This window comes from Anas acuta, chromosome 15, assembly GCF_963932015.1.
Source record: "Anas acuta chromosome 15, bAnaAcu1.1, whole genome shotgun sequence".
In the NCBI taxonomy this organism is placed as follows: domain Eukaryota; kingdom Metazoa; phylum Chordata; class Aves; order Anseriformes; family Anatidae; genus Anas; species Anas acuta.
The window spans coordinates 6,602,591-6,616,038 of NC_088993.1; the positions used below are offsets into that span (position 1 = coordinate 6,602,591).

Consider the following 13,448-nt stretch of genomic DNA (forward strand, 5'->3'; position numbering starts at 1 on the left):
AACTTGCAGAATACCCGTGCTCTCTCTACAACTAGCTCTCTGTTGTTATTATTGTTAACTTGCAAGCTAGGCTAAAATCAAGAAGTACTTCAGTCACAACAAAACTGTGCTTCAGGCCTGGGCCTTTTCCAGGGTGCAGTTAAGCTGTTGGGGGAAATGCTCTGCTTGTCAGCAATAGCAGCATGGAATAGTTTGGATGGGGAACACCTGCAAGTCTCCTCTCACTGTAGCTTTGCCCTCTGAACAGAGCTTGAGCCAACACATCCCAAAGGAAACACAACAATGTGGTGACATCTCCGCAGCCATCCAGATAAGGTCAGGCAGCTACATGCAGAACAGCCTGGTCACCCCCCCCCAGAAGCTGCTGTTAAATACGCACAGTTGCCAATCTCTTATTTCAGGGCTCGTATAACGGCTTGGAAATGTCAGTAATGTTGTGAGACAGGCCTCACCCCTCACCCCAGCTAACATTTAAATCTAAAATGTTCACGTAGCCAATTTCTGATGTATTAGCGTGCAACATGAAAAAAAAAAAAAAAAAAGAAAAAAAGGAGCTTGCCTGAGGAGAGCCTTACACATGTGGTTTTTGTCATTATCATGAAAAACGTGTAGGGCATTGTCCAAGGTCAATATAAGACAATGGAAAGAATTCATTGATAATGACCTTGCGAAATTTCTTCTTCAGAGACCCCCTACACAAAGTGACCTGGTGCCTACCACACACCTTTGCTCTCATTAAGGCAAAGGTCTTGACTTACTGCCATCATCCTTGCACTTCTACATGTGCTATCTTGTGAACCTGCTGGTACGGGGCCAAAAGTCTCACATCAGTAAGGGCTTAAGATAGGAAATAAGCATCTGTATATCCGCAGCATTTTTATCATGCTCTTCTGCCAGTCCACAACAATGTTGTGGTTTTACTGCTGGGGTTAACTGCAGCAATCAGTTGCAGTGCAGGAACATTTTCTCAGCTGCCCACCCTCCTGGTTGCTGGTCACATCGGAACTCAAGCTACAGGAATGAGAATGACCCGATTCCAAACATGTCTGCTCCCCAGTGAATACCACTGGGATACTTTACCTGGTCACTGCTTGGTTATAAAAGCTTGGGATCGGTCCACAAACATCCATGTGTGAGTTACATCTCCTGACGTAAAAGGCACAGCATCACAGCCTGTGTTGTATACATGCAATCAAGTACAATCAGCAGAAAAGACCCAGAGCAACCGTAGGCATCTGAGGGCACTGACAGGCTTGCTGAAGTTGTGCCTTCAGAACAAATTCAGACCAGCACTAACTGGAAGTCATTTTGAGCTGGCAGCTGTTCAGCAGCTAGTGGGAACTGAATGAGATCTCAGTCCAGTTCCCAAGAGATAGATGTCTACACTGCCAAAAGCACTCCCTGCATAAATTGCTACCTATCTATGTACAGAACAAAAGGTCTCACGATTGCCCATCACGATGGCGTCTCGGTCTCTCCTGTGGCAAGCTCTGAATGGGCATGCAAACCACTGTGGCCAAGCTGGTATTGAAACATATTGTAAAAGTTCAGCAGAAAAAAAGTTCACTGTTTCTTACGTTATCTGTGTTGACAGTGCTTTTTCTTTTGCTGGTGACAAAGTCAGCACTTCTGAACAGCCCTATATTTAAGCCCAGGAAAGCACTGGCAGTGGCAACACCTGGCAGGTAAACAGTTAAATGGCCGGACTCCACTGGAGCTGCTCTTTGCAGCTCAGTTGTCTCTCCTTTCTGAAAGGACATCAATACCAAATCTTGCTGTCACCAGATGGTTTGTCTTGCTGTCCAATTAATCAATAACAGTCTCAATCTATATCAAGAGTTACGCGTTTCCTTACCAAGATCGCATGGTTGCCCAGAGCCCAATAAATTGAGCTGCTCTCCCGATTCATGTTTTATGATTTTGCGCTGCTTGTTGATTTCCAAACCAACTATGGGGTCACGTTTCAGGTTATAGATCTGCAGGAGGGAAGGGAAGGAGAAAGAGGCAAGTCATGTGAACGTTGTTACCTAATCTGCAAGGATAACTCTTCTTAAGTATTGATTCAGCCAAGCTGTGAAGCTTTTGTTGGTGTTGTGTACTCCTATAATTGCCAGCCTAGAAAACACCTGGTTGTCTGGAAATAAAAGAACATTTTGTATGCATTCCTTTTTATTGGGGCTTAACTAAGTACGGCATCTTTTTATCCTTTTAACGGTCTTGTATTATCCAGACACCTCTGTTCCCAACTCTTAACGGCCAGAAGCTCAAAGACTCCAAGACTCAAGGTCTTTAAAAGACGTTTAGATGTAGAGCTTAGGGATATGGTTTAGTGGAGGACTGTTAGTGTTAGGTCAGAGGTTGGACTTGATGATCTTGAGGTCTCTTCCAACCTAGAAATTCTGCGATTCTGTGAGATCTTTACCCAGTGTCACTCCAGTGTGTAGCAGCCCCCTTCTGTCTCTGGCTGAATCAGCACATCCATGTGTCCCAGCACAGTGTAGCCTTGCTATTCCGGACCGAGTCACAGAGGGAGGACATACACATAGCACTTTGAAGATCTGGCCAGCTACTTGCAGTTCTAGAGCTAACCTCCTTGGACTGACTTGATTGGGTCACCTCTGTGCCATGAGGACATCGGTCAAAAATTTCCAGCCCTTCGCTGGGCATAACCCATCATTTCAAACTCTGGTTTTGAGAAGAAACCGGTCAGAGTGGAAACAACATACAAAACCAGCTGAAAAGGAAAGACGTATTGTTTCATTTTAGCCATTGGCAAGTTATGGTGGTTTGAATCAGAGACCAGCATTGATGCCGTGTGAAGGGCCAGATGAGCAGAAGCTGTCCATGCCAGTACTGGTAGGCTTCTCAGCACAACCCACAATACCAGCCAAGAGGCAAGGGTCTGAGTCTTTATGCCTTCCAGTGTAGGCAGACAAAGATGCTGGCACCCAGCAGCTCTGTAAGCTGTGTCAGCACTTTATAGCATGAGATGTCTTACAAGAGACTGCTCCACTCTTTCCCATGCCGTGGACCAGTACCTCTGGGGGACAGCACCCTTCTCACACATGTGTGGCAGTGCTCCATGCTGTGAGCATGTATGCACTCTGGGGCATTCAGCAATTGGTGAGCTATATTATCAGCTGTCCTGCTTCATTCTCAGTTCCTGAACACTACGTGAGAAAACCTGGTAACAATCAGCCTCTGGCCGGCTGTGTCTCAGCAATCGCCAGTGATGCTGCTTCCCTATGACCTGCTTCCAAAGCGATGTTGGCTCAGTGTGGGAAGTTTGCTTCTAAAGCATCAGTCCTGAGCCCTCCTGAATTTATAGCACAGGTCACTGAACAAACATATCTGAAAAAGCACTTTTCCACTGAGACTGTCTGGGTCAATACAAAGTTAGCACATTGTGACAGGGACATTCACAGGAGAAGGAAATCTCAGCAGCTGGTGAAACACAGCAAGAACGCATTATCTACAGGGTAAGGGGAAGGAAGTCAAGGGATAGCAGGACCAAAGTCACTGCTCTGACACAATAGGATACTTTTCAGGAAAGGGCAGAATCCTACCTCTTCCTCCTCTAATGTCTGACACTCGGCGCAGCACAGCCCTTCTGGGAAAAACAGCTTCATATCCCGGACAGCTATTTGATAGGATTTGGAGCCTGAGAGATAAATACAATGAGAAGATTCTCTCAGGCCATGAATTAAACATTCTCTGGACTCACACTCATCTTCCTGAGAGATTGATGATGTGCAACTTACTGAAGTAATTGCTTTAAAGGCCAGCTGTTCCGTACAGTAATAGCAAACATTTAAAACCATTATATTTAGAATAGTTTCATTGCCTCCTTGGTATTTTGATTCTACTCTATTATCACGCAGCTTGTTCTACATGTAAACAAGACTCCTTTTTCCTCACAGTGTAGTCAAGGGAAGCATGTTAAAGAGCCAGTGAAACTCTTCAATACTAGCTCTAATCCCCCCATTTTTTTCTCCCGTGCTTCTGGATCACACCAGGCTAGTCTTAGAATCACAGAATGGTTTGGGTTGGAAGCGACCTTAAAGATCATCTGGTTCTAGCCCCCTGCCATGGGCAGGGATACCTCCCAGCAGACCAGGGTGCTCAAAGCTCCATCAAACTTGGCCTCAAACACTTCCAGGGATTGGGCATCAATGACTTCTCTGGGCAGCCTTTCCCAGTGCCTCACTACCCTCATAGTAAATAATTCCTTCCTTAAATCTAATCTAAATCTACCCGTTTTTTAGTTTAAAGCCATTATTCCCTTTCCTATCACTACATTCCCTGACAAAGAGTTCAGTCTTGCTGAATGGGAAGGAGTTATTAGATAGTAAAACAAGTGTGCTTCATAACCATGATGTAAGCCCAAATATGCTGGTGATGTGGGTGTACAACAGGGCAACAGAAAACATTACGATCCAACAACAGTTGAAGGTCTTTCAGAGGTCTTTTCCAACCTAAATGATCCTGTGATTCTATAATTAGTATGAGATATTACTGAGAGCAGTATATGATTCTGTTCACCAGTGGTCACAAAAAGCAGACTGACATTAGAAGAGGTACAAAGAATGAACATGAGGATCAGAGAAGGAATGGAGAATCATCTGGAGAGTTAAAACTAAAAGACCTTAGGTTGTTAGATCCAACATAACAAAAAGATAAGGAGCCTGATTTCTGATAAATACATCAAGGTGAAAAGGTCAGAGAAGAAAAAGAACTACTTAAAGTACAGGTACTGGCAAAAGAACAAATGGATGCAAGCTGTTTATGACTATGTTTAAATTTGAAAATGTAATAAGATTTCCAGGTACCACAGCTGTGAAGTTCTCTAACAGCCATCCAATTGGGTGAATGCTTATGAAAGTGAATTGATGATGGGGCTGCCAGTGATAGCATTAACTCAACTCAGGGGCTTGAGAGGTCCCTCCAGTTTAGCATTTGAATATTATCCTATAAAGCAACACTGTTATAAACCACTACTCAGAATGTTTTGAGATTTGTGGGTGGAAAACGTTTAAGAAGGAAAAGCTATTTCTATGTAACTGGAGTTCAGATAGATTGTCAATGTGCTGGCACAGATCCATCCTCCTGGGATACAAATATACAAAACGCAAATATCTTCTGAAATATTATAATTTTTGCAGGCTACGTGTTGCAAAAAAAAAATTGTGCCTTGCTGCTCCTAGATCACTCAGCCCTGTGTGGAACTTCTTAACTCTAGGTATTGTATAGCCAGAGTCCTTAATGCAGTAGTTTACAATCCCGAGACTGTGTAAGTAACCAGTGCATAAGTCATGCCGTATCCTTTATGTACCTCTATGTCAAATCTTTCTTGTTTAAATCATTGATGCTGTTACAAAAAGAACACAAATGCTTTCAAAGCAGAATAGCAATGTTTTGCTCTCATTCTGCTCAAGGTATAAGACTGTATAGGATGCACACACATTGCTCCTTGGGTTCAAAAAAAAGCACTACTCAGTGACTTCATAAGGCCCGGAGGAGATGGGAGGAATGCAGGTTTACCTCTGCAGCAGAGCCTCAGGGCACTAAAACTGCACTACTTGGTTTGACTGTATCACTGGAAGCTGGTCTTCATCTTACTTAATTTCCCTAGTCACTTCCAAAGGAAACACTGAGGGTTTGTTCCATTTCAGCAAGATGGCATTGGTTAGAGATCTTCCTCAGCTGGAGCAAAACTGAGGAAACTCGGTATTCCCTCCTAGGAAAGCAGTATTTTCTATGGTCCCCCAGATGATCACTTGTGCAACGACTGAACTCTTCCTGCTTAACTTGTAGGCAAATGTTTCTCCCTTTTTGAAGGATAAACTCTTGGAGGTGCAAGGGGTTAAGAACACACCTTTCCTTAGGGACAGACTCCTCCTTAGCATAGCAGCTGGATCAAATTCCTGAATTTGAGTTGCTGTGTACATAAACTACAGCTGCAACAATTTTCCTTGAATGTGTGCAATTACAGCTTTGTGAGCCATCCGTATAGCTGGCTCTAATACACTAATACACAATCTGGTCTCAGCAGGCAGGTGCTGGCCAGCTAGTTCAGCTCTGTGCCCAGCCCAGCCTTGGGAGGAAGCAGAGATCCGAAGGGAATCCCAAAGCAGACATCTGAGGGTTTCTCTAACACACAGCTCTCTTGCTAACAGAGTAAAGTAACAGAGTTAAGCTAGGCAAGCTCTAAGTGTAGCATGGGTACATTAAGTTTGGGTATATATTACCCATGACTGATGAGTTCTCATTCTCAAGGCAACATGGAAAGGCAATCCATTAATCTTATGAGCAAAAGAAGCAGGGGCTGATAACGGAAAAGTACTGGCTGAAGAGCTCTGACCATTTCTTGTGTAGGTAGACCCTGCTCTCCTGTCACTCCTACAAATGAGATCCTGTAAGTAATTATGGTAAGAGATCTCTCTTGATTTATCTTAGTCCTAAGGATTATGATCATATCTGACAAAATGACATTCTAAATCAAGGGGTCGATTCTCTTCCCCAAGCTATATGTGGTGGATATATTGGTGGTTGGGGGACAGTTAGACCAGATGATCTTGGAGGTCTTTTCCAACCTTAACGATTCTATGATACTTTTTTCACTACCAGTTCTCCTCTTTGATATGGTCAAAACGAGGGAGTGATCTGACAGTACAGAATACAATAAAAAGAGCCAATTAATCCAATGGATCTTGACAGGAACCTGAAAGCATACAGTCCCTGCTAGCTCACCCGTGTTTATGTTTATTGATTTTACTATTAATATACTCCTTTAACTACATACAGCACAAAGAGCACCACACTGAGAAAAGCAAACTACTCATGGGCAGTCAACTAATGATTCCTTAGGAATTTTTAAATTACATCCTTCCCCCTCCCCCCTTGGGAAGTTTCCCCTTCCCCCTCTCCTACAATACCCTTAGTTCTTCCTAGTTCTCTCTCTGGCAATACATCCCATTTTCCCACCCTTCACCCATACTCTCAGCTATCTTCTATCTCACCCACCCAAAATATACACTGCAACATCCTAGCTCCCCCTCCCCTTTCTTCCACCTGCTGCTGGCAGATGAAACTGTGGCTGGTTCAGCACACTGAGGATGCTGACTAGCTTGCATGCCTCTGCTGATGTGCCAGCTGGCAAGAGTGTCCCTTGGAAAACAGCTGAGTTTACCTGCTTTCCTCATTGGGAGCAACTTTTGATCACCTCTTTCTACCCAGTCATTAATGTTTTGAGACGCTAGAGGAGCTCACTGTCCTGAAGACTTTAAACCCTCTGTGAAATCTGGTTGCAATTGGCCAGTGGCTTACATGGTTATCAGGAGGGGACTCACAAGCAGAGAGAAGACAGATGGGTTCTTGGGGATAATTACAAAATGGCCAAGCAGTGAAGAGATCAAAGGAAATCTCTTCTGAAGGAAGACAGATCTGGGGCTGTTCTGAGAAGATGACTTTTTGATATATCTTCTGGGAGAATATTTCATAGCTTGAGACATACTCAGCTCTGCCACCAAGAAAACAATGAAAGCTTTCTAGGGAATAATGGCCTGCCTGCTAAGGCCAGATCTGTAGTGATGATGCAGGAGGGAAACAGTACATAACGTTTTTTCTATTGGCACATCTGAGCCTTCAGACTTTTCTTTTACAAAAACCTACCATAAAATCCATTTTGGACTGTGCTGATGCCATACTGAGCCCTCCAGAGGAATGGATCTAATGCTTGGGCCACTTTAGGATCCTCCGGCCCCAGTAAATCTATCAGCTTCTTCACAGCATTTGATCTTTGAAGACAAAGCACGAGAGAAGTGCCTGAGGTAAGGTAGGTACAATGAGCTTCTAAAACAGCAGGATCCTGAAAAGAAATAATGGAGAGGGAACAGATTATAATAAACAATGCAGGTGAGTCCTGGATACATCCCAGCTTTTCCTTTGGCTATAACCCTCTCTGTTTGAAGCAAACAGATCTGCCGTTATTCTTTGCTTTCTCTCCTCTTTGCAACGTGCATGCTAGCAGCCTCTGCCAGCAGAGCTTCCAGAGCATATACCACAGTCACCGAGCTGGCATCTGCTGTGACAATCACCTGGTAATAGTAGGTCTAGTTCCCATCCTGAGTACACATGGAGCTAAACAAAGTTAAATACTGAGCTTGTCTTGTAGCTGTAAGCAGCTCATGATTTTAGTCCTCAGGTTCACGGATCAGCCAATGGCAGTTCTTACACATACAAACTGCTTTTGCATTAATTTCTTAAAATTCTTTAGTAAGAAAGGAAACAAAATTGTGTTTCTAAAAGAAAGAAAAGCCTTGTGCTGTGACTTGTTCTGGTGATCTGCACATGCTAGGCTGGAGGTGGAGTTCATTTTTAGTGGGTAAATACAAATATAAACTGCTACTCTGCAGTTTAGTTGCGCACTACCGAACCGTTGATTTGTGAAATACCCTTTTCACAGTACCTTCAGCATGACATTCAGGTAGGGAAGCAACACACATGAGCAATATCATGGAGGTCATAAACGTTCTGGGATAAGGAGCCATGTTCAGTTCTGCTTATATAGGATGCTAGACTACAAATACCAGAACTCTTCTTTGATTTCACAAAAAGGACCCCCCAGCCCCAACACACACCCCCTGCTGCTAGAGCCCAGCCTCTCCTAGAGAGTGGTACAATTTCCTGCACTAGTCAGGATCTGGACCACAAAAACAGTGAGCTTAAAATGAGGATGCTCAGGACAGGGCACTAGGCTGAAAGAAAACAGCTTGCCCTCCTGGCTTTGCCACTGATGTACTGTGTGCTCCACAACAATTTTCTCTACCTTTGTTTCTTTTACACGTGTTGCCAGTTCACCCTGAGCAGAGATATTTGTTGCACAGCTGTGCAGGTCACAGCACCCTGGGATCTTTCTTTAACTCAGGATGAGTGGTAAAAACAACTAGCAGCCACTGCACCAGCAACCAGAGACCAATTTGTTGGCCAGAGACAGACATAATGAGTGAGAAACCCAGGGAAAGGTTGCAAGCGCCTGGGGCAGAAGGTGGCTGAGCAGCAGAGCCGTCAAGGCCAAGCTGACTATTTTCATTAAGCAAAACCTTGGAAACCCAAGCTTGTTGCAGATATTTCCACTGAGTGCGAGGTCAGGGTGTCCACAGCAGCTGCAAGCTGCCTCTTCCTGCTCCCTTCATCTTAAAAAAGTGGCAGAAGCACACGGGTCTGCCTCCCTGCCCTCCAAATGGCAAAGTGCAGCAACACCAGCGCTACCGAGCAGCTCCAGGGCACTGCTGTGTGCTCTTTACAGCTTACAGACAACATTTTCAGCTTGCTGGCTGAACCAAGCTATGGTTACTTCCTTTTTTTTAAAATTTTTGAAGAAATTAAAACATAGAGGGAAAAACTCTTGCTTGATTCAACTGAATAACATCATTCAGCCCCCTAAAGATTTTCATTCCTCTCTTTTTTAATCTTTTGAAAGCACCAGAGAATGACAGTTCTCTAGATAAAGCATTTCCGAAGGAAAATCCTATCATTTCATTTAAAAAAATGAAGATAAAATACTTCAAGGCCTCTTTTGTTTTTCTATCATAGGAACCCATTCACTGACTTTGACCCAAATCTTCTCACACTCACATTCCTCCTAAACTATATTTCTAAGTAGGCTACAAATTGAAAATCACTGGCTCAATCCTGGTATTTGAAAATGCAAAATGATCCATGAGACAGACCCATTCTTAAGCTGGTTAGTCAGATAAGAGGTTTGATACAAGTTGTGATATTTGGCAGGCCACCCATCCCATGGAAATAAAGGGCAAAGGAAACTCTGGGATGGCAGTCACATTGCATGACTGCACATGAGAAACATATGGGGAAGTTTCACAGGCTGTGTTGTGATTAGAATGCTCTGTTTAGATTAGGATAAAGAGTTTCAGCATGTCATAGCATACTGCAAAATTCTGACATTAATTCAGTTCTGTATAATACAAAATAAGCCCTTTTTGCTTGAAAACTTTTGATAGTTTAAAAAATATGCACATAATCCACTTTTCCAAGTAATCATCAAGACTTCTCCTTGGGAGATGAAAAACAATGATGACGTCTCCATGAAAACTTTCAAAAGCTCTGGACAAAACATATCAACATTCATTTGACTCCATGTCAGACACATCTGCAAAAGAAAATGTTCAAAGACAGTTTCTGTTAAACAGAACTTAAAAAAATGAAATTGTTTTGTTCCAGAGCTTCTGAACAGTGCTTTTAGATTTATGTAACAAAAGCCTTTTGTTTCTGTATCCTGTCTTATGAGCAGGCTTGGGGTTAAAGACTATGTTGTTTCTAACCGCTAGCAATGGTGTCAGTGAGTCAAGGTGACTTTTTTCCTTTTTATACATCCTCGTATCCGGTCTAGACCCTTCCAGGCAAATGATGCTTTTATTTACATCCTGCCTCTGCACTGTCTTCAAACCGTGTCCTTGCTGATACCCGAGCAGCTGCAGCGAGATTGCACATGTGCAGCTGACTCGAATTCAGTGAGCAATTTTGTTGATGCACACAGAGAGGAAGTTCCAGCTGTGTGCTGGCTCTGGAGGACTAACGGGATTAAAACGCAGCAAAACTGTCCTTCTGCCTCTGCCGTTAGACTCACAAGACAGGACTGGAGGGAAGCAGTCAAGTTATTGAGTCCAGTGACCTGCTGCCACTAGCAACCGTATCAGGTAAATTCCTGAAAGATTGATCAGCTTCCATTGTAAAATCAGGCTTTCTCTCCAGCAGCTACAGCTGTGAGTCTCTGCAGTTCTGGATCCTGGATAAGTGCAGACAGGAAAACCAATCAAAACAGGCAGAACTCCCTCTGGGAGCAGTTCCTTCTCACAATTTCAACACTATTAGTGCCATGGTAAAAGCTGAGAAGACAGTGTCAGCTCTGTTTAGCTGACCTTTGCTTTTATTATTATTATTAGCCTTCAGGTAAAAAGCATTATTGTGATTAGACAATCTCAGCGAACAGCGAACCACCCCATCCACCCCATTATTTATCATAGTCCAATGGCCAAAAGCTACTAAGAAGCTGACTGCTAGTATTTAAGTTGAAAAAGCAATCATGTTGCTGAAAGCATGTTGCTGAGGATATTCATAAATGTGCATGTAAATAACACGTTTGAAAGAGGAAGGAGATGCTAGGTATTGCTACCAGTGACTAAACCCCAGATTTGATACAAAGTACTATGGACATAAAGGAAACTGGCACATTGCACAGCACATGGGAGTTTCTAGAGGTTATTTTAGAGGTGGATTTTGGATCAGAATCTGGGTGAGGAAGAGACAGAAAGCCTGGAACAGAACTTCTAGAAGGGTTTGACACTGGCTCCAAGCTCTTCAACAGGAGATGCTAAATCTCAACAATCTGCCTCCAAGTTAAGAGCCTCTTTTTAAAAACAGCATTGTATCCTTATTGTCCCCTACACTGAGAGACAGATCTACAACGAACATTGCTCTGATTCAAATGCTTATATGAAATTCAGCTGTGAAAAATAATTCTGCCCTCACCAGCTGCCATTGTAACAATTACAAGCCAGATTTTCAAAATAATCCAGTCCCTGAAGCATGCTGAAGCTTTCTGAAAATCTTACCTGTTTGTCTTGGGAGCCCAAACCATATTAGTCCACATGACTAAAAGATTTTTGGACATGTTCTAAAATGAGGAGGAGCCCCTGTACAATAGCATTTCCTACTGCCCATTGCCCCTTGCCAAAGGCAGTCTATTATCACTGCTTTCTCACTTTCAGAACATGCTTTTTTCCATGAACAAAACCCCAGTACTCTGTAATTTTTAAGCTCATTAGTCACCAGCTCTTCAAGGAAACTAAATCAATGCTCAACAGCTGCTCCAGTGTGTTAGAGAACTCTTAAAAACAAGAGAAAATTTTCATGAAATAACTTCTTTTCAAATTTACCCTAATATCTACATTACTTCCCAAGGTAGACATTTCGATTTTTTTTTAAACGTCTTTTGTTTCAGATGATCAACTAAATATTATTGTGTTTCATCACGTGATTAAAAACTTTATTGGAAAGTACTTCCCCAGCAACTCTAATAGGCACTATACTCCTCTTATCAAAGATCTGCAAATATTTAAGTATCAGATGCTTTTGCCTGATTCCTTTGCTATTATGCAGAAAATATTATTTTTTTGCTGATAGATGGTTATGTTAGAACACTGTCCTGTGATATTTCCCATCTTCTTCTGGAAGACTATTATGAATTCCTGTGATAGGTGCTTTAAACTCTCTCAACTTAAGAGTAATATCCACTAAAAAGGCTTGTTCTCTGTAAAAGTTAATTGGTTGAGTATCTTCAGGAAAGCAATCAAATAATATTTTTTTAAAGAACAACAAAAAAAACCTCCTCATTTCCTGATTTTCACAATACCTTTACGCTCAGCTATCATCTCAGAATATTTCAGGTTGGGCAAAAAATGAATTTCTAATGCTATAAAAGAGCAGAAACAAACCTATTTTCAGCTAACAAAAACCTTTAACGCCCCAAGGTTTAAAAACCCTCTTTATTGTCTGTTAGACAGTAGAATTGACAGCAAAATAATTTTCTCTCTTTGCAGGTCATTTTTATAGACTCTTGCACACATGCTTCTGGAACAGAAACTCAACTGTAGATGTAATGTAATACCATACTGTCACGGGGCTCTGGAGGTGTATATATTCTCTGGCAGTGCAAGGAAATGTTCTCCAGCTCCATGGTTGGAGCTGGATGGAAAACCAGGCACACTGGCAGTGAGGGCAGTACACTTCTTGAGGTGCCCTACCTGGATTGATTGTAGGGGAATAAACAGGGGACTCCTGCTTTGCACTTAAGAGTCAGCGTTGTAAATTAGCAATTAAACAAATTCTTGGGAGGTCTGTATCACCCATGTCCTCTGAACTTTTGTTTTAGAGAAACTAGGTCTGCTTCTTTATGGCATACGATAAAAGAAACTGTCAGCTTGTCAGCTTGCTTTGTGCATGGTATTGTACAGATATGATTGTTCTATATAGCTCACTTCTAACAATAACTAAGAAATCCCGGATGGGAGTTTTTGCTCTTTCAGGAATGGATTACTCACTAGCTCACATCTTTTCCCACTCTAAACCTAAGCATAGCTGTAGATCTGCCAGTTTCGTAACAAACCTGCTTCACTTCAGAAGAAAGGAGTCCTAAGGCAATGTCTGGTTCCAGGTGTACATGTTTCATCGCAACCACAGTGAATTTTTCTAGGCCTATTTTTTGGAGGATCCTTGCAAGACGATGGCTCCAGGCACCAGGTTTGATCAGCAGCACTGTGCAAAGGATTTGAGCTCCTGTAACAAAGCACACTAGTCAAACCCAAAGCTGCTCTTAAAAACAGAGGCAAAGCATGCAGCAATATTTGTTTACTAGCCAGGACAGATAT

At 42.6% G+C, this 13,448-nt stretch overlaps 1 protein-coding gene across 10 annotated transcripts in view; it reads right to left on the reverse strand.

Annotated features, from left to right (window-relative positions):
• DNAAF8 (dynein axonemal assembly factor 8) overlaps nucleotides 1–13,448 on the reverse strand; it is a 102,660-nt gene that overhangs the window by 17,243 nt on the left and 71,969 nt on the right. For 9 of the 10 annotated variants that reach the window (XM_068698755.1, XM_068698754.1, XM_068698758.1 and 6 more), the window contains 4 exons: nucleotides 13,187–13,356; nucleotides 7,672–7,867; nucleotides 3,567–3,661; nucleotides 1,856–1,976 (listed from right to left, as the gene is read on the reverse strand). In XM_068698755.1, the coding sequence (XP_068554856.1) occupies nucleotides 1,856–1,976; nucleotides 3,567–3,661; nucleotides 7,672–7,867; nucleotides 13,187–13,356 (582 nt within the window). The remainder of the gene's footprint in view (nucleotides 1–1,855; nucleotides 1,977–3,566; nucleotides 3,662–7,671; nucleotides 7,868–13,186; nucleotides 13,357–13,448) is intronic. The other variant, XR_011101550.1, reaches the window with a different exon arrangement.